Raw genomic sequence first — 25,667 nt, forward strand, 5'->3', positions numbered from 1 at the left:
GACTAATACGGCACCTGGACGTGCACGTGCATGCGTCGCGAGTGTCTGTTGTTCGTGCATTAACACCAGCAGATGCTCCTCAGCGCCTTCAGCTTTGTGAGCGGCTGCTCACTCAGCTGGCTTGTACATGGATCTGTTCTTTATGTCTGATGAAGCCTGGTTTCACCGAGCGGTTTTGTCAGCTCTCAGAATCACATATTCTGAGCAGCGGAGAATCCGCATAACTTCCACGAAGCATCATTCCATGATCAGAAGGTTGGGGTTTGCTTTTCATTATCTGCACGCCGCATCGTGGTCTCATTTTCTTTAATCAGACGCAGACTTGGGCGCGTTTCATTATCAACATTTTGAAATTATTCGTGGCAGCTTCAACAGAGGAGGAAAGTATCTACAATTACTACCAACTGGATGGAGCAACTGCTCATACAGCCGGCCGAACGTTGGAGCACATTTACACAATCTTCATGCCTGACAGAGTTGTTAGCAGAGATCAGTCTGGTCGCCGCCCTAGCTGGCCACCCCAGTCACCTGATCTGTCAGTGTGCGACTACTTTGCGTGGGGAGCCCTCAAATCCAAGTTGTATCACTACAATCCTCCTAGTCTTCAAGAACTGCAGCACATCATTTCGGATGAGGCTGCACCAATTCCAACAGTCCACCTTCTGTCCGCCTTCAGCAACTTTCTCACCAGGGCCCATAAGTGCCAAAGATGAAAGAGGGTCATTTTCAACATCTCCTAGAGACAGGTTAGTACAGTAATTTCTTTTCTCTGCTGCGTTTCGGTATATCCTGGAACTCTGTTCTACGGGCCACTCTTATTTGCCCCACGCTGTAGAAGTGAGATGCTTGCTCACAGTGCAGCCCATTTTCCCAACTGTTATCACTAAGTGAGCGAGCAATGTCAAATGTGAGCAACAAGAACAGCGCTGGACAACTTGGTTTCTGTGGAAGGAGGGTGTAAACGCTGCAAGTATTCAAAGGCGACTGGTGAGTGTGTGTGGAGAATGTAAACCGTCAAAAAAAAAACACGTATACAGCTCGGTGAATGGCTGGAAAAATGGCCGCATGTCAACGGAGAAAGGAACCAATACTGGAAGGAGAGTGACTGTGGTAAACCCAGTCAACATTTCAAGACTGGAAAACCATATTCGTGAGAACATATGCATATCGTTCACGGAACGGGGGAGGGGACATGACTTACCAGAAGCATTCTGCACCGTGTGGTGCATGAACACCTTAAACTTGAGAAGGTATCCGCCAGTTGGGTTCCCAAATCTCTGAATGCAGCGCAAACACAACAGCGTAAGGACCATGCTGTAATATTAAGTGCCACACCAGGATCCAGAAAGTTTCATGTCCAGACTCATGACTGACGACGAAGTTTGGCTCCACTACCATGAGCCAGAGATAAGTCCATCCAACACAGACAGCTCTGCGCCGAAAGGTTCGGTACAGCGCTTTCTGCGGGAAAACATATGGCCACAGTGTTTTATGGCAAAGGTGGAATCCTCATTATTGATTGGCTGGCTGCAACCAGGGAAAATTACTAACAGCAAGGCTTATATGAAGACTCTTCGGAGCGTGGAACGGAAAAGAAACGGTCAAGAAAATAGGCGGAAGAAGTGCACCTGCAACGTGACTAAGCTGCTCTCCATACAAGTCGGACAAACAAGGCTGTGATCGCCGATATGATGTTCCGGGTACTGCCACACCCACCGTATTCTCCTGACTTGGCCCCTTTCTATCACCACCTATTCGGGGCTGTGAAGAAATCCTTACGTGGACATTATTTGTGGGCGCGACAGACTCCAAGAAAGTGGTTCGAGGAGGCCCTCCAGAAGTTACCACATCCCAAGTGTGTACAGCTTAATGGAGACTGTGCTGAAAGCACACACACACACACACACACACACACACAGAGAGAGAGAGAGAGAGAGAGAGAGAGAGAGAGAGAGAGAGAGAGAGAGAGAGAGAGAGAGAGAGGATCCTCAGTCACGATTTTCCCATTCCCATATTTAACACTCTTCCTTGTTTTTGTAATGTGTTACGATTTTAGCAACCGCATTGAGCTGTATACTCTCCATAAAGACTTCCGTACACCCCGACAAGGCGAAGGGGTGTATGGCAATGGGGGCACACTGTGCTGTGTATCTTCGGAATCAAGTAATCTGAGATATTCATGTATTCAGGGCAAATGAATAATGCAAGACTAATTTTTTAACTTTTTGCGCCTAATATTATTTTTCTCTCCACAGAAATAATACAAAAGAAAAAGGAACGAAGACGCCCTGGGAACACTTTTACCCAGCTAATTGCAAAATGCGCCGTCGTACATGCAAGCTTACACTTCGTGTGATCGGGCTGCATCTAGACTTACATGCGTGTACTGAAGAAACTCTAATCGCTGTTTACTTACTCAAATTTCTATACGTACTTGCCTTCCTAGCTGCTAAAACCATCTTTCGCATTAGGTAAGAACTCAGTTGCAGGTAGAAATATGCAGTGCGCTTCATCTGAATTTCCGATGACTTCATTAGTGCTATTAGGCCCTTTAAACGAATTTCCACGTCCATACTGAGAAGGATGGACGTACGCCTTTGAGGCTGCAACAGAAAATTACTTTGATGCTGATACATAGATCTGTGGTTTACTTTTTGCTAAGAGCGATATTCGTCAATGTTATAATACGTTTCGTCCCTCCAGAACCTGTTGCAAGTGATCTACCTAAGAAAAAGTAATTGTATTTTGGAGTAATGTTCATTCTATGAAGCCGCAGATGATTCATTTACTAATGGAATATCGTGTGCAAAAATTCCATTTGAAAGATTAAAACAGTTATTGATTTTCTTGGTATCTGGATTAATCAAATTTTGTACAGAACATGTAAGCGGTCATTTTTATCAAATTGATCCGCGAATGGAACTGGAAGACATTTTAAAATATCACATATGAAGAGTACCTTCCGGCACGCATTTTACGGTTGTGTTGTTGTCGCCTTCATGAAACCGAGAGTATAGGTGAGAGCCAGATGAGGTACATGTTCTCTGCTGCAGAAGTTCCTGGCTCTCTCGCGTCACTTAACGAAGCTACTGTCACGGTCCGTTAACCGCCCGAATTTCAGCATAAGCGTTTAGACTTGTCTTGCAAATGTCGTTGGTTTTTGTTGCATTATTCTCTGTTTTATGCTCGCTTAAGCACGTAACCACTATCATTTCTGGGAGCTTCGTAAAGATTTGCGATGTACTGTGAAATGATAACTAGCTACTGTGCTTTGCCTGTTTCAGTCGAAGATAAGGATTACGTTAGAAAAAAACAGGTTTTAGTAGCGAGGTTTGGTGGTCTTTCGTGCTCCCAATCTCTGTTCTATAGTGCCCGGCGAAATTAGGGCAAATTGAGGGCGAAAAAACAAGGTTCGCAGTGCCTCCTTGAAATGTTTATTCGCAGGATACATGTGAGCACATACCGTATGCATTAGGCCGTGCATAACGCATAACCAAGGCGTCCTTTGCTTCTCGCAGCCTTCGCCATAGTTTCGCTAAACAACGGTTTTTCCTCCGTCTCAAAGAAGACTGTAGCGGCATTAAGATGTCCTGGTTTAGCTACTATCGTGCATTCTACGTGCCTGTTACTGTTGATGTCCAACTTAGCTGTGTAAATTTCGTCAGCTGGATAAAACAGAACCTTTACTTCAGGTGTTGCTTTTATTGCTTTTCCAAATTTCGACAGAGCAGCTTGAGGAACCGAGACATAATTTTACCTACATTAATACGTTTAATGAACAAACACCATTTACTGTACTTTCTTGCTGTGGTTTAGAGAGAAAGTAGATCTGTTTCTCAAAAAAAGTCAAAAATCAGATACCTTACTGAGACGTTAGATGTCTTCTGGGCAACGGAAGTTAAATTTTTAAGCTCACTTTCGTGTACTGAATACTGATAAAGTTGCCATGTGTCTCACAAGATGACCGTTTTTTGTGGAATTATCTTCCTTTCTTTCTTTTTGCTCCGTTCATTACAGAGAAACTAATTAGTCGAGCAAAAAGGGTCCCTAAAAAAGTCGAATCATATGATATGGTTTTGAGATGAGCGACTGTTATATGACGAGAAACCTTAAAACTAGTATAGCAACGTCGCTAATTTGGCTTCGTTTTTGCACAGTTGTAGAAAATACTTAGATGTAACAACTGCTATTTTAGTACGATGGGCACTTCTCGGTGTTTCGATGATATCACTGTTAAAAGTTCTAAAGCCTGTTAAATACTGTACGAGAGCGCCACCATCGAGAAGCATAGTAAACACAGCAAACTCAAGCGACCTGCGCACTTTCAGTTTTTATTGACAATAATAGATTGCCTAGTGTTCATTGTATTGAAGCAATGCACAAACCATAAATATGATTGACAATTTTTTCAGTTAGCAACATTATGTTAAAAGGCTAAGAAGTCGAACACACGAAAGAAAGCGTGTGCCGCAATTATATTAGCTGTAACATCAGAGAACAACGAAAAAGAGGAAACTGGTTCCAAAATGGCTGAAAAAGAGGAGGTAATTGTCGCATGTTAATTTACTGATTGATACCAGCACCACTTTCCCGTAAGATTTCGTAAAATATTTTCAGTTTAGCCCTGCATAGTACAAAACGTTATTTATGTGGATACGTAATAGAATAGAGAAGAAAGTACATTAGGCAGCGATAAATTGCTGTCGACGAAAGATTAGGAGTAATTTCGCTCTTGTTGGGGACAGGCGGGTCATTCGAATGCTCGAAGTTTATTTTTGTAATAGCAGCAAACAAAATAACCAGAATTCCGTGGGCATCTGGAAGCAATTATATCTGCTTGGCAAGGATATACACTATGTGATCCAAAGTATCCAGACACCTGGCTGAAAATGACTTACAAGTTCGTCGCCCCCTCCATCAGTAATGCTGGAATTCAATATGGTGTTGGCCCACCCTTAGCCTTGATAACAGCTTCCACTCTCGCAGACATACGTTCAATCAGGCACTGGAAGGTTTCTTGGGAAATGGCAGCCCATTCTTCACGGAGTGCTGCACTGAGGAGAGATATCGATGTCGGTCGCTGAGGCCTCTCACGAAGTCGGCGTTCCAAAACATCCCAAAGGTGTTCTGTAGGATTCAGGTCAGCACTGTGCAGTCCAATCCACGCACACGCACGTACGCCCCTTTTATACAGACAACCAAGAAACGACACATTGTTCTACAAAAGCTAGACATCCCAAGGAGCACTTTATCAAGGGTGTAACCAGAGTGGAAACGATTCAGTATGCAGCAAGGGGAAGTAATAGCGAGCGGGCTCGACTCGTGGAAAAACCGCTCACTTGTTGGCACAGTGGTCTCGATGGAGACGTACCAAGTACCACTGCGTAACTGACATTTTGAAAACGAGACGGTGGTGGCTCTATAGCTTCCACGTTCAATTTTTTTCTGTTCAACAGGTCCCCCACCCCTGCCCAAACCAAGGGCAAGCACGGCACACTGTTATACATACTGCCTAAAGCAGCAGACGGGCATTGGCGCCACTGACAAGAGTCCTGGTATCCCTCCACCAAAAGGTCAACGTGGCACCCTCTATAACGCACCAAGACTTTCGAAGCAGCTTTCCAACACCTATTTGCTACATTAGTATTAATTTAAATAAATGTTCATCTATGTCGCACTTAATGGGGCGAAATTGTAAGTGCGGGACATACACTAATATGACCAGCTGTTCTAGCACTTTACAAATGTTACTATGTTAAATAGGAAACACTTCCTGATTTTCTGCAAAATTGTATTTATTTGCTCACGAACCAGTTTTTCGCTTCTTAGACCATCTTCAAGTGACGCCTGAATGCCGCAAACGTAGATCATATGATTTGCGACTAATATATATTATTTATACACAAGATAGAAGAGATACATGCAGAATGTTCACGTAGGAAAGGAATGCGTTTTTGGTCACACAGGATGTCACATTAACAAAAAGAAAAAAAAAAAAGAAAAAGTAACTTGAAATTTTTATGTGAAGATACGTTTAAAAACTGATGAAAAATGAAGTTGAACTTACGATTTTAATCTACTATTTGTAACTAAAACTTAATTTCAGAGAGGGGAAATAGGATGTCCATATGAACAATGTAATGTTTTTCTGTGTAAACACTATCCATGTCATGATATGTGCATCTTTTACCTCTTGTAAAAATAATGTCTGAGGGGGTCGCACGTCATGTTATACGTGTCTGCGAAAAGCGATTCGTGACCAAATAAATATAATGTTGCAGAACATTGGGGAAGTTTTCGTTATTTAATGTTGTTATGTTCTGCGAAGTACGGATACTGTTGCAGTTATTACATTTAATTAGCAGATCACAGATTGATACTCCAAGGATAAGACATTTTAATCAGTTATTTCCCATGAATAGATTCGTTGTCTGCTACCCATTCCTTTCTCTAATTAGCAATACCTACTATTATGTGTATCTACATTATGTTTAAAGAGAAGATAGTAGTTACTGTCTCTCGGACTTGTTTTTTAGGAACGAAGTGCTACACTGACACTGTACGGATACTTCCGAAACTACGCGAGACAAACCATCGCACTTACTATCGTGGCTTCGTTCAAGCTGATGAGGGACGTGTTCTCGAATGGCAGATGTTAACAAGATAGGAAATTTGCCATATTAAACGTCTGCCCTCGCTCTACCGATAAACGATGGGCATATTATACGTCTGCCGTCGCCTCTCACCGATACGGAAACCTACTGTTCAAGTGTGTGCATCCGATAGTTCGCTCCTTGTAACTGTGGAAATACATTGCACCACCCTTTGCTCCCGTAACGTGTTAGAAAATTTTGTAAAAGGTGCTTGTGTGACTGCAAGTCAAGTCTCACGAAGCACCTCCGCGGCGCCGCACAGTGCTTTACGGAGGGCGAGGAGCCCAAATCTTTCGCTTCAAATGACTTTCTACTTGTTGGTGATTGTTATAGTCTCTTTCCACCTAAACGAACAGTGACTAAAACTCTTGAAACTGAGATCTACACGTTTTCATAACTTCGTTACTCATCGCGATGAAGGCGCCAACTTTAAGTGTAACTTTTGCTTTGTTTCGCGCCAGGATAGCAAATTTTTGTGAAATAAATCTGCAACTATTTTACGGCTGGAACAAGAAATTGCGGAATAAAGGTACATCGCACGTAAGGAATTTTATACTGTTGCAGCCAATCTTCGAATGGAAGTTTTCGCCTTTCTGAACAGAAATTAATGCCTCCGAGACAAGCGATACAGCGCGTTTACGGCCTTCTCGACGGAGTAACAACAGTATTGCAAAACTGTAGTGTCAGACTGCTGTGGGTGACGGGGCCAACACAGAACACTAGCGGTCTGAAGTCTCAAACTTCTGCCGACTTCGAAATAGGGACTGCAGTGTTCAAGGAAAGTGTTTTAAGTAAGTTAATGTATGAACGGTAGTGGGTGCCTAAGGAGGCAAGCGTTTGCACGAGATCTACTGAATTCAATTCAGGTCACAGGCGTCACGATAGTTTTCAGCCACATTATTATAGGCAGGGGTGAGGCCATCTTTCGCCCCTGGTTACATTTCCATTCTCTTGATATAGTATTTTGAATGAGTCAACAGTTGTGAGCACTTTAGAAACTGAAAACGCAAATTACATTGGGCTATATGACTAGAGACATTAGAAACAGCCATATAATGTGTAATATATTGAAGTAAGTTATCCCTTAGTTACCATCGCCGTAGATTTCGTTTTAGCTATAGCACAGTTTTGACCTCCTCCTCCTCCTCCTCCTCCTCCTCCACCCCCCCCCCCCCCTCCCCCGCGCGCGCCTTTCTTTAACTCTGATTCAGAGTTTAGTTTTAAGGCTTGTAAGCAATTTACAAGTCTGCTGGGAAACATTACTTTCACCACGTGACTGTTTCTGATGCTGAATTCGGCTGCAATTTGTTTCCAAAGCTGTTCATCAACAGGCTATGGTCGTAGATAACTATAGTCTGACGATGAAAACATGAGCCACAAACTGGGTACAAGATAAATGCTTTCGAACATTCGTGGTTTGTGTTTTTCGTTGATATGCTCTTGCTGAAATTGATATTATTATTATTATTATGTGGTTTCTGTCCTTTAATTTTCTGTCTTGACCTATTAGATGTCGTACAATAAAAGTCCTATCTTTGAAAAGAAGTGACTGACAAGTATGTTGTTTCATGAATAATGGCAACCAAAGACGCTGTTCTGAGCAGGCAAATAAATGCTTAATAAACAAAAAATGAATGAATAAATACAGTATAAACTTCCTTGACAGTTAAATACACGCATGGTACATCGAGCAGAAGACATTGTATCCTGTTATCGCTAAAGTGTTAGTAGAAGAAAGATGTGCGGGAAAAATCGCATATGTCAATAAGTTTACCACTGTCACAGAGGGAAGAGATGACCAGACAGACCAATCGTGGCACGGTTCTCTTGAATTTGGATACGAAGCTTTACCTCGCGGCACACTACTATCGTTGCAGTGCCACAACTCTGAGCATCGTGAACATTATGTGTGTGTGTGTGTGTGTGTGTGTGTGTGTGTGTGTGTGTTTTAGAGGAGGAAGTGGGGAGGGCGAGTTGGCCGGGATGTACAGGGATCGGAATAATGCCCGGGATTTCGCTCCTGCGAGTAACTGCTGTCCCTCGGGACCGAGCAACTGTTGGCCTGCTTCCGCTTGCGCTGTCTGCATTACCTTTTCCGTTGCGATCTCGGTCAACAGGGACGGGAACGGAGTTTCCCTGGAAGCACTCCAGCATCTTGGACGCCCGTTGCCGGTAACAAGGATCTCTACAGAAAGGGAAGAATGAACTAGCTGGCTGCTGTCTCACTTAGGTGCGTTGTTTAATTCTATTGATCTGTTCCTGGTTTCTCATAAAATGAGGTAACAAGGATTTTCATCAAGTCCTCATGTTGCAACATTTTAAAGCTATTATTAGACGAATCAGTCTTATATACATGCCATATGCGTCGGTAACTATTAGCGAACCTGGAAAAGATCACAGTGCTTGTAAGATGCTGTTGACTTCCTCCAACTTGTCGCGAAGTGTCAGACGTTTGCCTGTATCGTGGGGAAGGCTGTGATGCTCATGTATGTACAGAAAAGTGTTGTGTTTTTTTGGGTGATATCGGTTGTTCATATATGACCCATTGACCTCGAGTAATGACGCTGAGTAGCCGAGATTAACATTTCCATCCGACGGGAGGCTCACCAGAAACACTTTCAGATACGGACGCTAGTTATTTCGTGAGCACGTCTAGGAAATTGTCGTAGTTCAATGCTATCGCTTCAAAATGGTTGACCAACACTATACACTACGAAATATAAACTTAAAATTAATTTCGAACATCATATCTTTGGAATATTACCAATTTTGTAAATTAGGCGGTTTTTGTCTAAATTTGTTCGACTATGATGTTTACCCTTTCTGAATGGATCGATCGAAGCAAGGGTAATGTGATAATGGCGTTTATACCATTCTAAGCTATACACGCCATGTCACAATTAGATAAAAACAAGAAGAGTAGATGTGCGAGAAAGGGGGAACATAATAGAGAAACCACGGACTATTGCAAACGTTTCCCTAGACACGTGTGTATAAGACTTAAGTATTTTGCACCAAGGCGTATGTGAAAACTCTGTTCTATTTCCTCTAGAGGAGAAAAAAATCCACTTATTATTAATAGAAATCAGCTGAAAAGTGTGGAAATAGTTCCAGGGGACTGCGTGAACGAAAATTGTACGCAATCACCACTCCTCTCCTTAGGCAGAAGTTTAGTTTTGAAAATTGGTTTCACACTCAGGAATCGAATTGTTTACCCGCATGTAACGCCACCGATGTCGTGGTACACCACGTTTGTCTTTATTAACCTGGGACAAGATATTGTTTTGTAGATGCCAGTCGATTGCCCTTACCTGTTTAAACATTAGTAGTGGTGTTCCAGGTCGCTTTTAATGAACAAGTCTCTTCTGGTGTATTGTAAGCACCGATCTCAAGTGGCGATGTGAGGTGGGGGGGGAGGTACGGCTGCAAGTTATCTCGCTGGTCATCGGCAGTTCATTCTGCTACGACCTCTGGGCACCGGCGCACAGTTTGTTCGTATTGCGGTCGAGCGTGGACGAATGAAATGGGAACAGCGGAGGGGGGAGGGGGAGGGAAATTAGTGCTCGCTTGTCCACTCGCCCTCCCTTACCCACTTTGATGTGCTGCATCCGACAGTTTCGACAAATGCTGGAACAAAATTGCAATCTTGTTTCCCCCCCCCCCCCCCTTCCTCCCACTGTTTTGGCTTTAGGGCATAGAGGTGCGGGCATTCTACATATGACATCGTTCGCTTTGTTAAACCAAATGCGTAAAGTGATATGCTTTCTGGCGGTGGAAAGTTCTCATCACACAAGCGTACATTGTATGGAGCTTCAGTGTCCATTTTTTAACAAACAAAAGACACTTTTACGCATTCTGCCTCACATAGCAGAGCATTTTCAGTTTCGAAAATAATAGAGTACCAAATGTCATATTTCACGTGTTTGATTACCGAAAAAGCCGTGTGGACTACCTCATAGTGTTGGCAGAACTTAAGGGGAAGCTACGCATGTATAAAGGAGAGTTTTTGACACGTCGAGCTCAACATTATAATGCGAAGCAGAAGTTGCCTTATAATGTCTGTAAGGCTAAGTACTGGTTCTGGACATAGTGGCAGAGATGATTGAGACCACTAGGCGATGCTCTACCCTCATTTAAGCTCGCACAGAACTTTCCATCAAATTCCATATAATCGTAAAACTTCACTATTGTTGCAAACTCCGCATCGAGTGAAATGGCAGAGTAGTTGCGTCAGTGGACTCATATTCGGAAACAACAGGGTTCAAATTCTCGTTAAGTCATAGAGACTTAGATTTTCCATGGTTTCCGTTAACCACTTGGGGGAGGGGGGGGGGGGGGAAGATGCTGTTATCGACCTTTCGAAAAGGCAGTGGCCCATTTTCTTTTTCATCATTGTCCAGTAACAATTTATGATCCGACCCAAATGATGAGGGGTCAACACTGTGGCAAATGGAGGTTTGGATCAGTTTTAGAAGCGTGCACGGATAAGTGAGATAGTTAAGGAGACCGCTCGCGATAAACGGGAAATCCGGGTTCGAATACCCGTCCAGCATAAATTTTCAGTTACCGAACTTATACGTACAGGCCTTTTGGCAGTGAAGGATCCAATCAAAAGTCGGCGCGTCAACAATTATAGTCTTCTTCATATACACTGAAGTTAACTTGACATTCGAGATAGCTGCCAAGTGCTCGTAAAACAATCTCTCAAGTTTTCTGTGTTCTGTCAGAGGATATCCCGAGACGTAAATGGGAACGTCCCTGAACATTCGAGTGCTCAATGCCAGTGCGAGAGATGTTGTTAGAAGGCAACACCATACAGAGAAATACTGACAGTGTGGAAGGCAGCAGAATGCCTGTAACACAAATGAAAGCCAGCGAATCTCTCCCACACTGCTCGTTGGTCGACTATTTTGTAGGGTTAGGCTGAACTCGAAAGTCAGGAAGATAGCGGTGTGTACCTTCCTAGATCGAGAAGAGCAGTTATGAGACAGGGAACAAAAAAATCAGGTCATATCGTGGTTAGAATTTTGTGTTAACCTCGATCACAAGTGGTCATGTCCATTTCTGCTAAAGCATTGTGATACTCAAACCAGTACTTACCACTCAAATCAGACTTACTGGTGCCTTAGCACTTTGATCTCAGCGACATCGAAGATGTGACGTGAGGGACGATGTTGCTGTTGCAGGCGCTGCTACAGGCGCACGACGTGGTGGCGCACGAGGTGTACGGGGAGGACGCGCTGCGCGTCACGCCGCCGCCGCTGCTGCCCTATCTCAACGGCGGCGACGAACTGGATGGCCCCAATGGCGACATCGACATGGAGAACGTGACGCGCGTCCGGCTCGTCCAGTTCCAGAAGAATACGGACGAGCCCATGGTGAGTACACCGCCCGCCTACGCTCTCTCCTCTCCTCTCCCCCCTCTTTCCCTTCCTCCCATCTGCCACTCTCACCCTATCCCCCCCTCTCATTATCCCCTCTCCCCCATCATCTCCCAACTATCCTCTCTCTGTCCCTAAACCCTCTCTCCCCCCTTATCCTCCTCTCCAATCTCACCTTCTCTTCTTCCCTCCACCTCCCTAATCCCCTCCCTCCCCATCCCCTCAAACCTGCCCTTGTCTCTATTCAATCCCACCCTCCTACTCTTTCCCTTCCCTCATCCCCTCCTCACCTTCTGTCCCCCTTAACTCACCCTACCCCTTCCCTCCTCTCCACATCGCCCTCTCCTGTATTCCCCTCCCACTCTCTTTCTTTCCTTTTTTGTTCCCCTCTCTTCTATTCTGCCTCAGTTGTAAAGGTGTGACAGTTTGCATTGGCTTTGTTTCTGCATACTTACCAGTGATAGTCATAAAGTTTTATTACTCTGGAAAATTATGCTGCGACTGTGAAACTTAGTGATGAAGTTAATTCTGTAGACATCCATTGAATCTGTAACATATTCCCCACCAATGGATGGCTTGGTGGAAACCTTGCTTTTAGAAGTCTTGGCTTTTCATGAAATGTTCCACACTGAAAACCACCTCGTCATCGTTGTGGGAATGCCTGATGTATTCTAATCGGGAGTCTCTGTTGGTATGCTTCAGTGATAGTTGGCTCCTTACGAGCAAAGTCTGGTAGCACCACACCACGATGATCCGGAAAAAAAAACCTCCACGTCACCGTATCCTAGGATGACCTGGTCTTGGCTGTTTTTGGCGATGGTGAGCCCACTTTTCCACTGCATGTTTCACGCCTTTGTTTCGAAGTCGTAGTGATATACCCAACAGTCGACCATGGTGATAAAGGCGGCTAGCAAAGACGTCTCAATTGGCCTTGCGACGGTTCCTAACGGTTACTGCTGGTTTAGTTGCTTTTCCAAACAGCATCCCACACTTGTTAACCAGTGGCATCTATACCTGTGGTTACTAATACTATAGGCACCTGGGCTGTACACAGTTCTGTTTAAAAAGAATAGCTGGTTGTAATCATAGAGTCACACCGCGCATGTCTGCTTTCATGCACCCTGCAGCTATCTCAGCGCAAATAATAACCTGTAGCTGTAATCCTACACTCAGATAATCTATGCGTTGGCTAGAATTGCGAGTTAATAAAGTACACAGAAATACGAAATAAAAGTGAAAGTACAAGGGCTCTATTCTAAACACTGTAATTGATGTAGGTGACAGAGAGTTGTGTTGAATAATGTTTACCCTATAAAGGACATCGAAAATAAACGAGAAGTGGTCATAATTGAATTAAAATGCAGGCAGGAAATATTCTTATCAAATGGTAGTAAAGTTACATTGAGAGCGTTACAAGAATGGTAGCGAAATCCCCAAGCTAAATACTCCTCAAAGATATGCAACACTAAGAGTACTGCACTGAAGCACATGCAGACATAACGAAATATAAGTCCCTTCAGGAGTTCAAGTATAGTAGCAGCCATTCGGTGCCCAGCATCAGTCACCTACACAATGGAATTTCACTCGTTACCACAGATAGGTGAGCCTGCATCAGGCACAGGTGTAAAAGTATTCAGAATCGCGCCCTTGACCTCTTCCCGCAAAAAGTCTCAGTCTCCACTTGACCCCCGTAGTGTTCTACTACTGTCTGCTTTTCCATTGCCTGAAGGCTTCTCCACCAAAAATACGTCGTTCTTAAGCTCTACAACCAGTCATGCCTACAGATTTTAGACCTGTGTTATCGTGTGGGGAATTGCAGGATTCCCATTGATATCAGGGGTCCACTACACAAAGGAAGCAGTTACTCGTGCGGAAGAGTACTTGTTGAGTGCACATGAGGTTTTTTTTAGGCTAGGTGGTAGTTTGAGGTGCTCTGGTGAACACTCGCCAGTCGGTACGTAGCAAGGGAAGTCAGCTGGCGTTCAGAGTAAAGACACTTCGACTATCGAAATTTTATCAATGAACTGTTGAAGTAATAGTAATAAAGTTAGGGAATTTACTGTCCTCCAGGAAAGTTCTCATACTCAAATTGTTCTTGGGGACCAAGACCTGTCTGAAGTCTGACATGGAAAGCTTTGAGATATCTAGCGAGTCGTAGAACGAATATCGGAAAAGTAGATTAGAGGCCATAGGAGGGGGAATGTTTCATTGCAGTTCACAAAAATATTGTCTCTATTGAGGTCGTAGTTGAGTGTGACAGTGAAGTTATCTTGTTATGTATGATAGGTGTAGGTGAAACCAATTTGTTGGATGTTTTTACCGGCCACCAAATTCCGCTGTGACAGTTCTAGAATCATTCTAAGAAAATACATGATCAGTAGTGCATAAATACTCACGTCATGCGATATTAGTTAGAGGTGACTTTAACCTACCGAGTATAGAGTGGGGTGCCTATGGATTCATTGCAGGGGTACAGACAGACAGTCATGCGAAATACTTTTGAACACTTTTTCTGAACACTGTCTTGAGCAGCTAGCTCGGCAACCCACACGCAATGGAAATATCGTAAACCCTTTAGCACAACAAATAGGCTGGATCTTATCGAAAGTGTCAGTATAGAAACGAGGATTAGCGATCATGATGTCGTTACAGCAAGTATGGTTATGAAAGTTAATAAATCAGTTAAGAAGGATAGGAGAATGTTTCTTCTAGATGCAGCAGGTTAACAGTTGTTAGCATCTCACTTAGACAGTGAATTGACACCACTTAGTTTCAGTAAGATGGACGTAGCGGAAGTATGGGCAAAGTTTAAACACATTGTAAATCGTGAGCTGGCGAATTACAAGTCCAGTGAGTGGATAAGGGATGGAAAGACCCATCATGGTTTAATAACGAAATACAAAAGATGGTGAGAAAGCAGAGGCTGCTGCTCTCTGGTTCAAAAGAGAACGCACAAACGGCGACAAGCAAAGGACAGTAGAGATCGTGCGTCTGTGGAAAGCTCTATGTGCGAAGCATACAACAGCTATCACCGTCACACCTTAGCAAAAGATCCGGTAGAGAACACGAGAAAATTACAGGGCGTTTCAAAAATGACCGGCATATTTGAAACGGCAATAAAAACTAAACGAGCAACGATAGAAATACACCGTTTGTTGCAATACGCTTGGGACAACAGTACATTTTCAGGCGGACAAACTTTCGAAATTACAGTAGTTACAATTTTCAACAACAGATGGCGCTGCAAGTGATGTGAAAGATATAGAAGACAACGCAGTCTGTGGGTGCGCCATTCTGTACGTCGTCTTTCTGCTGTAAGCGTGTGCTGTTCACAACGTGCAAGTGCGCTGTGGACAACATGGTTTATTCCTTAGAACAGAGGATTTTTCTGGTGTTGGAATTCCACCACCTAGAACACAGTGTTGTTGCAACAAGACGACGTTTTCAACGGAGGTTTAATGTAACCAAAGAACCGAAAAGCGATACAATAAAGGATCTGTTTGAAAAATTTCAGCGGCCTGGGAACGTGACGGATGAACGTGCTGGAAAGATGGGGCGACCGCGTACGGCAACCACAGAGGGCAACGCGCAGCTAGTGCAGCAGGTGATCCAACAGCGGCCTCGGGTTTCCGTTCACCGTGTTGCAGCTGCGGTCAAAATGACGCCAACGTCCACGTATCGTCTCATGCGCCAGAGTTTACATCTCTATCCACACAAAATTCAAACGCGGCGACCCCTCAGCGCCGCTACCATTGCTGCACGAGAGACATTCGCTAACGATATAGTGCACAGGATTGATGACGGCGATATGCATGTGGGCAGCATTTGGTTTACTGACGAAGCTTACTTTTACCTGGACGGCTTCGTCAATGAACAGAACTGGAGCATATGGGGAACCGAAAAGCCCCATGTTGCAGTCCCATCGTCCCTGCATCCTCAAAAAGTACTGGTCTGGGCCGCCATTTCTTCCAAAGGAATCATTGGCCCATTTTTCAGATCCGAAACGATTACTGCATCACGCTATCTGGACTATCTTCGTGAATTTGTGGCGGTACAAACTGCCTTAGACGGCACTGCGAACACCTCGTGGTTTATGCAAGATAGTGCCCGGCCACATCGCACGGCCGACGTCTTTAATTTCCTGAATGAATATTTCGATGATCGCGTGATTGCTTTGGGCTATCCGAAACATACAGGAGGCGGCGTGGATTGGCCTCCCTATTCGCCAGACATGAACCCTTGTGACTTCTTTCTGTGGGGACACTTGAAAGACCAGGTGTACCTCCAGAATCCAGAAACAATTGAACAGCTGAAGCAGTACATCTCATCTGCATGTGAAGCCATTCCGCCACACACGTTGTCAAAGGTTTCGGGTAATTTCATTCAGAGACTACGCCATATTATTGCTACGCATGGTGGATATGTGGAAAATATCGTACTATAGAGTTTCCCAGACCGCAGCGCCATCTGTTGTTGACAATTGTAACTACTGTAATTTCGAAAGTTTGTCCGCCTGAAAATGTACTGTTGTCCCAAGCATATTGCAACAAACGGTGTATTTCTATCGCTGCTCGTTTAGTTTGTATTGCCGTTTCAAATATACCGGTCATTTTTGAAACACCCTGTATGCTCCTTTGTAAAATCGCTAAGCGGGTCTAATGTTTTCATTCAGTCTCTTGTTGACCAGTCTGGTACAGCAGTTGAAGATAGGAAAACGAAAGCTGAAGTTTTAAATTTCACATTCAAGAAATCATTCACACATGAGAATCGTACAGACATACCGCCATTTGACCATCGGTGACACTCCCGTATGGACGACGTAGTAGTAAGCTTCCCTGGCGTAGAGAAACAACTGAAACATTTGAAAGTCACCACGTCTGGATGAAATCCTGTTTCGGTTTTACAAAGATTGCTCTACGGTATTAGCTCCTTACCTGCCCTGCATTTATCGTGAATATCTAGCGCGCAAACTCCCAAGCGACTGAAAAAAAAAAAACAAGCGCATGTGATTCCTGTATACAAGAAGGGTAGAAGAACGGACCCGCAAAATTACAGACCAGTATCCTTAACTTTGGTTTGCTGCAGAATCCTTGAACATATTCTCAGTTGAATATAATAAACTTTCTACAGACTCAGAAGCCTATGTCCCCGAATCGATATCGTTTTAGAAAGCATCGCTCGTGCGAAACTCAGCTTGCCGTTTTATCACGATATACTGCGAACTGTGGATGAAGGGCAGTAGGCAGATGCCATACTTTTAGATTTCCGGAAGGTGTTTGACGCAGTGCCCCATAGCAGACTGTTAACGAAGATATGAGGATATGGAATAAGTTCACAGATATGCGAGTGACTCGAAAAACTTCTTTAGGTAATAAACCCAATATGTTGTCCTCTATGGCGAGCGTTCATTAGAGACAAGGGGATCGTCAGGAGTGTCCCAGGGTAGTGTAATAGGACCGATGTTGTTCTCTACATACATAAATGATTTGGCGTACAGGGTGGGCAGTAATCTGCAGTTATTTGCTGATGGTGGTGCGGTGTACGGTTGAGGCGTCGATGTTGAGTGACTGTAAGAAGATACAAGACGACTTAGGCAAAATTTCTAGTTTCTGTGATGAATGGCAGCTAATTCTAAATGTGGAGTCCGCCTCCGTAGCGTAGCGGTAGCGCTACCGCCTACCACGCAAGGGGCCCGGGTTCGATTCCCGGCAGGGGACTGGGTGTTGTGTGTCCTTCATCAAATGACTCGCAAGTCGCCGAAGTGGCGTCAACTAAAGAGGACTTACAATACGGCGGCCGAACTCCCCCGAATGGGGCCTCCCGGCCAACAATGCCGTACGATCATTTCATTTCATTTCTAAATGTGGAAAAGTATGGGTTAATGAGGACCAGTAGGAAGAACAAACCTGTAATGTTCGGGCACAATATTACTAATGTCACTGCGTGACACAGTCAAGTGGTTTAAATATCGGAGCATAACGTTACAAAGCGATATGAGGTGGAACGAGCATGTGAGAACTATGGTAGCAAAGGCGAATGGTCGACTTCGGTTTTTTTATTGTGCTTTTACGGCCTCATTGGACCACTTCAGTCAATTTCTTTCCGGTCTTCCTAAGATTTCTCATTGTTTTTTTCCTTCTTGGCTTTCCAGTATTTCTTCATTCTATCTGATCTTTGTTTTCGTTCCTCTTCTGAAAATACCCTTTTAGTTGTTTCTCTTTTATCAATTTTTGGCAAGAATCTAATATTTCTATTTTTTAATTTATTTGCTTGTTTTGATTTGGTTTTCAAGTCCTCCAGCGTTATGTCTAGTTCTTTCATGTCTTCTTTTATTTCCTTTATCCAGACAGGTTGTTGTTTTTGTTTCCAGAGTTTCTCCAAAATTTTGCGTGTTAATCTGTCTTCAGGTATTCTCAATAGATGGCAAAAAAATGATATTCTCTTCTTTCTCATGGTATCCGTTACTGGTCCTATCTCCTGATATAGTACTGCATTTGGGACAATACGCCATTCTCCTGCTTTTTGGTACTTTTTATTGATGCATGTCCTTATTATTATTCTTTCTATTTTTAGAATTTTGTCTGTGTTGTTCTTTTGATTTAGCTTAAACAGGGTTTCACTTCCATAGGTTATTTCTGGTTGGACAACAGTCTTGTAATGTTTTAATTTTGTATTTATTGACAAACATTTTTTGTTGTATGTGTTTCTGGATACTTTTTGGGCTCTTGATAATTTATTAGTTCTCTCTGTCCAGGACATTTTTTCATTTAAGTTATAGGTTATATTTTCTCCAAGGTACTTAAATCGTTTTGCAATTTCTATATCAGTCCCACACATCTGTACACTATTTATTACAAGGGGGTCTGTTGCCATTATTTTTGTTTTTTCAAATGAAATTGTTAATCCTACTTTTCCTGCAATATTTTGGAGATTTGTGAGTTGATCCCTAGCCTCTTGAATGTTGTTGGCTAGTAGTGCCAGATCATCTGCAAATCCCAAACAATTTAGGCTAATTTTGTCTTTATTGTACCCAATTTTTATATATATTTTTATTTTCTTTATACCATTCTCTCATTAAATATTCCAGAGTACAGTTGAACAGAAGGGGTGATAATACATCACCTTGTCTTAGTCCTGTTTTAATTGTGAAGGGTTCAGACATTTCACTTCTGAACTTCACCTTTGATTTAGTATTAAAGTTAAGCTTTTCATCTTCACTAGTTTAGGATGTAATCCAAGATTTCGTAGTATTTTCAACATTGAAGGTCTGTGAATACTATCATATGCTTTTTTAAAGTCCACGAAAGTTATAATCATTTGTTTCTGTCTTCTTTTGTAAATATCCATTACCAATTTTAGTGTTATGATTTGTTCCGGACAGCTGCGCCATGGTCGAAATCCTCCTTGGTAATCCCCTAATTCTTTTTCCAGATCACCTTTGCATCGATTATAAATTATTCTAGAAAATATTTTATATGTACAATCCAAGAGAGAGATTCCTCTATAGTTGTCCGGATTAGTTCTATCTCCTTTCTTGTGTAGAGGGTGTATTACTGCTGTTGTCCAATGTTCCGGCAATGTTTCATCATTCCACATTTTAATTAAACATTGGTGAAGTGATTCTTTACTTGATTCTGATGCATTTTTCTACAGCTCTGCAAATGTTTGGTCTTCGCCACTAGCTTTATAATTTTTCAATTTTTTAATGGCTTGATTTACTTCATTAATGTTTGATGGACCAATGTATTCTGTTGAAGTTTTTATGGGCGTTTCTGTGTTTATATGAAGCCGTTCTTTTGGTTCTTCACCATTCAGTAGTTGATCGAATGCATCTGCTAGAATTTGGGCATTATCTTTATTGTTGTGTGCTATTTTTCCGGTTGTATCTTTTAGCATGAGTGTTAGTGGTTCATATTTTTGAAGTTGTTTACTAAATATTTTATAATAATCCCTTGAATTTGTCTTTTTATGATCTATTTCTATTTGTTGAATAACGCTCTTTTGATATTGTCTTTTAGTACTTCTGATTGTTTTTTGAGTTAGTTTTCTTTGTTTAGTCATTTCTTCTTGTGATTTCTCTGTTTTCTGGCTTTGATGATTTAACCATGCTTGGTGTCTATTTTCAAATGCTTTATCGCATTCCTCATTCCACCATTGATGCTTTTTCCTTGGGTTTGGTGGGGCAATTTTTTTTGGCTATTTCTTTTAGTTTCGGGACTATCTCTTCTAATTTATCAGTTTTCTCAATTTTTTTAGTTAGTTCTTTATATTGATCATTGTTTATTAGGGTCATATATTTTTCTTATGTTAAGTGTGGATTTTGGTTTCTTTGCAGGTGTGAATTTACATTTGATTTTCACCATGTAATGGTCTGACCCCATGTCTATTCCTCTAAGTACTTTAACATTTTGGATTTCTTTATGGTAATTTTTGTCCATACAGACGTGATCTAATTGCCATTCCCCCTTTTTCCAATCTGGGTGTTTCCATGTCTTTAGTTTATTGGGTTTTCTCATAAAATAGGTCGATTTTGATATCATGTTATGGTTTCTACAGAATTCTACTAATCTTATACCATTTTTATTGGTTCGTTTTTGAGCCATCCATTTTCCTATTATGTCCCTGTATCTCTTTTCATTGCCCAGTTGTGCATTGAAATCACCTATTAAAATTTTACTATGATTTTTGTTTATATTTGTCACTGTTTGATCTAGTAGGTCCCAGAATTCATCCGTCTCTTCTCTGGTTTTTCTCCTATTGTTTTTATCATTCGTGGGGGCATGGGCGTTAATCATTGTATAGATTTTATTTGATGCTTTTACTGTCAGCGTCGAGAGCCTAGGAGATTGGGCCTGGAGATCTGTTATCGAATCCATTATTTTTAAGTTGACTATGGATACCGTACCAAATTGTGGACAATTTTTCATCACTCTTTCTCCCGGGATGCCTTTGTATATTCTATAACCTTGAGATTCCATGGGCACCTGGTCCGAATTCCTCATCTCTTGTAGTCCTGCTATTAGGATCCCTTGTTTGTCTAGTTCATTAGTTAGAATTTTCAATTTTCCTACTTGTGCCAGGGAGTTAATGTTAAATGTTGCTAAATAATTTATTTGTTTCATTTTTAATTTCTGTTTCGGTCTTTGGTCTCATCCAACTTATCTTTTAAGTGACTGCCCACCGTATCCGAGTGCAGTCTTCCTTGGGTAGCGCCAAGCGGTGGAGATTTTCTTAAAAGATTTCCTTCCATATTTGACTGTCGAAGGCATTGAGCCTTGGATGGAGCAAGCTCCGAATTACAACTATGGTTGTGAACCATAGAGGTTGAGTGTTTGGTCCGCGAGAGCTATTTTATTTCACTCACATCCGCCGGCAAGCAGGCGAGGACACCCCTATCCATCACCCGGGGACGCGCCACATCGGAGTATCACCTCTCCGCCTGCTACGACACCGTAGTAGGTTCGGTTTATTGGAATAATTTTAGGAAAGATTAGTTCATCTGTAAATGCATGGAGGAAGCTGGTACGACTTATTCTTGAGCGCTGCTCGAGTGTTTGGCATCCGTACCAGGTCGGATTGAAGCAACACAAGGAAGCAAGCCGGAAGCGGGCTGTTAGATTTGTTACTGATAGGTTCGAACAACACGCAGATATTACGGAGATGCCTCGGAAATTCAAACGGAAATCCCTGAAGGGAAGGCGGCGTTCTTTTCGAGCAGCACTATACAGAAAATTTAGAGAACCGGCATTTGAAGCTGACTTCGAAACGATTCTACTACCACCAACATACATTGCGCATAAGGACCACGAAGATGAGATACGAGATGTTAGGGTTCATACGGAAGCATATCTATTAATTTTGCCCTCGCTCTGTTTGCAAGTACAACGGGAAAGGAAATGACTAATTGTGATACAGGGTACCCTAGGCCACGCACCGTACAGTGGCTGTACCTGTGTAGATGTAGATTTGACTCAACATGACCATTTTCCGGGCTAAACTAATATATTACAGTAATACTTAAATAAAGAAATGTTATAAACATTGTCACACAAAAACCATTCACAATAATTATAAATAAAGGTTTTTTCATGAATAAATAAGCCAGTATCGTTGCGCAAATGCGCCCATGATAAATGACCACAGATTGTCCTGACATATGGTTTAAACAGTTATTTAGGCCTGCTTGTCAGAAGCGTCCTTTGCACTCTTTTACAAAGGTGGTGTCAGCTGACATATGCGACTGACCCCTTCTTAAATTACCTTGATTTTGTGTTATCAGTTGTAATTAATATTTAAATAAAGTTACTGGCAAAATGGCAAACTTTTAGTCAAATAAATGAACAAGCGTGACAAAATGTGAGTTATTCGTGCTGTGATCATTTTCTGTGTAATTGTGGAGGATATGATGATCTGACAGACATATGCATGATGAAAAGGCTGAAAAAACGTAATAAATGAAGAATAAAATAGATACAGATACGTGGCTTCCAGTGATGATAGCTATAGTGCACTGTCATCGTGTGAGATATCTTATGTTAAAATCGCATGAAACGTTTAAAATTGTTAATTCAGGGGTTCATTGTGAAAATTTTTATTCGCTGTGAAATATTAACTTCTGTAGCTTTAAATATATTGAAATATTGCTGCATCATTGGATGCGCCTCATTTTTCTGAGATATCAAATATATTCACATTTGCTTTAATATACTACTACCCATTAAAATTCCTACACCACGAAGATGACGTGCTACAGACGCGAAAGTTAACCGACAGGAAGAAGATGCTGTGATATGCAAATGATTAGATTTTCAGAGCATTCACACAAGGTTGGCGCCGGTGGCGACACCTACAACGTACTGATATGAGGAACGTTTCCAACCGATTTCTAAGACAGAAACAGCAGTTGACCGACGTTGCCTGGTGAGATGTTGTTGTGATGCCTCGTGTAAGGAGGAGAAATGCATACCATCACGTTTCCGACTTTGATAAAGGTCGGATTGTAGCCTATCGCGATTGCGGTTTATACACTCCTGGAAATGGAAAAAAGAACACATTGACACCGGTGTGTCAGACCCACCATACTTGCTCCGGACACTGCGAGAGGGCTGTACAAGCAATGATCACACGCACGGCACAGCGGACACACCAGGAACCGCGGTGTTGGCCGTGGAATGGCGCTAGCTGCGCAGCATTTGTGCACCGCCGCCGTCAGTGTCAGCCAGTTTGCCGTGGCATACGGAGCTCCATCGCAGTCTTTAACACTGGTAGCATGCCGCGACAGCGTGGACGTGAACCGTATGTGCAGTTGACGGACTTTGAGCGAGGGCGTATAGTGGGCATGCGGGAGGCCGGGTGGACGTACCGCCGAATTGCTCAACACGTTGGGCGTGAGGTCTCCACAGTACATCGATGTTGTCGCCAGTGGTCGGCGGAAGGTGCACGTGCCCGTCGACCTGGGACCGGACCGCAGCGACGCACGGATGCACGCCAAGACCGTAGGATCCTACGCAGTGCCGTAGGGGACCGCACCGCCACTTCCCAGCAAATGAGGGACACTGTTGCTCCTGGGGTATCGGCGAGGACCATTCGCAACCGTCTCCATGAAGCTGGGCTACGGTCCCGCACACCGTTAGGCCGTCTTCCGCTCACGCCCCAACATCGTGCAGCCCGCCTCCAGTGGTGTCGCGACAGGTGTGAATGGAGGGACGAATGGAGACGTGTCGTCCTCAGCGATGAGAGTCACTTCTGCCTTGGTGCCAATGATGGTCGTATGCGTGTTTGGCGCCGTGCAGGTGAGCGCCACAATCAGGACTGCATACGACCAAGGCACACAGGGCCAACACCCGGCATCATGGTGTGGGGAGCGATCTCCTACACTGGCCGTACACCTCTGGTGATCGTCGAGGGGACACTGAATAGTGCATGGTACATCCAAACCGTCATCGAACCCATCGTTCTACCATTCCTAGACCGGCAAGGGAACTTGCTGTTCCAACAGGACAATGCACGTCCGCATGTATCCCGTGCCACCCAACGTGCTCTAGAAGGTGTAAGTCAACTACCCTGGCCAGCAAGATCTCCGGATCTGCCCCCCATTGAGCATGTTTGGGACTGGATGAAGCGTCGTCTCACGCGGTCTGCACGTCCAGCACGAACGCTGGTCCAACTGAGGCACCAGGTGGAAATGGCATGGCAAGCCGTTCCACAGGACTACGTCCAGCATCTCTACGATCGTCTCCATGGGAGAATAGCAGCCTGCATTGCTGCGAAAGGTGGATATACACTGTACTAGTGCCGACATTGTGCATGCTCTGTCGCCTGTGTCTATGTGCCTGTGGTTCTGTCAATGTGATCATGTGATGTATCTGACCCCAGGAATGTGTCAATAAAGTTTCCCCTTCCTGGGACAATGAGTTCACGGTGTTCTTATTTCAATTTCCAGGAGTGTAGTAACGCGACATTTCTGCTCGCGTTGGTCGAGATCCAACGACTGTTAGTTGAATATGGAATCGGTGGGTTCAGGAGGGTAATACGGAACGTCGTGCTGGATCCCAACGGCCTCGTATCACTAGCAGTCGAGATGCAGCTCGGAGACCATGGCTGCGGTTACCCTTGACGCTGCATCACAGGCAGGAGCGCCTGCGATGGTGTACTCAACGACGAACCTGGGTGCACGAATCTTAAACGTCATTTTTTCGGATGAATCCAGGTTCTGTTTACAGCATCATGATGGTCGCATCCGTGTTTGGCGACATCACGGTTAAGGCACATTGGAAGCGTGTATTCGTCATGGGCCATACTGGCGTATCACCCAGCGTGATGGTATGGGAAGCCATTAGTTACACGTCTTGGTCACCTCTTGTTCGGATTGACGGCACTTTAAACAGTGGACGTTACATTTCAGATGTGTTACGACCCGTGGCTCTACCCTTCATTCGATCCCTGCGAAATCCCACATTTCAGGATAATGCACGATCGCATATTGCAGGCCCTTTTACGGGCCTTTCTGGATACAGAAAATGTTCGGCTGCTGCCCTGGCCAGCACATTCTCCAGATCTCTCACCAATTGAAAACGTCTGGTCAATGGTCGTCGAGCAACTAGCTCGTCACAATACGCCAGTCACTACTCTTGATGAACTGTGGTATCGTGTTGAAGCTGCATGGGCAACTGTACCTGTACACGCCATCCAAGCTCTGCTTTACTCAATGCCCAGGCGTTTCAAGGCCGTTATTATTGGCAGAGGTGGTTGTTCTGGGTATCGATTTCTCAGGATCTATGCACCCAAATTGCGTGAAAATGTAATCACATGTCAGTTCTCGTATGATATATTTGTCAAATGAATACCCGTTTATCATCTACATTTCTTCTTGGTGCAGCAATTTTAATGGCGAGTAGTGTAGGTGCGGCCCCGTTCTATGCTGGTGAAGTTAGATGTAGAAGGTGCTTGCATCGTCGGTACATGACACGGTACTAAAATTTTCACTCATTTGTATAATATTCTCAGATGTTCTTTACTCATCTATTCTTTGTGGAACTGTTTGTTTACAATTAATTTCAGTCGCTTTCCAAAGTACTGTATCCAAATTGCAGGCTATTCTCCTTACAATAATCTAGTGTTCGTATTTCTGATA

At 43.4% G+C, this 25,667-nt stretch overlaps 1 protein-coding gene across 13 annotated transcripts in view; it reads left to right on the forward strand.

Annotated features, from left to right (window-relative positions):
- The window catches only part of LOC126364990 (peripheral plasma membrane protein CASK), a 1,315,013-nt gene that overhangs the window by 1,071,920 nt on the left and 217,426 nt on the right, over positions 1–25,667 (forward strand). For all 13 annotated transcript variants that reach the window (XM_050008113.1, XM_050008106.1, XM_050008111.1 and 10 more), the window contains exon 2: positions 11,840–12,031. In XM_050008113.1, coding sequence (XP_049864070.1) covers positions 11,840–12,031 — 192 coding nt within the window. The remainder of the gene's footprint in view (positions 1–11,839; positions 12,032–25,667) is intronic.

This window comes from Schistocerca gregaria, chromosome 1, assembly GCF_023897955.1.
Source record: "Schistocerca gregaria isolate iqSchGreg1 chromosome 1, iqSchGreg1.2, whole genome shotgun sequence".
Taxonomy (NCBI): Eukaryota; Metazoa; Arthropoda; class Insecta; order Orthoptera; family Acrididae; genus Schistocerca; species Schistocerca gregaria.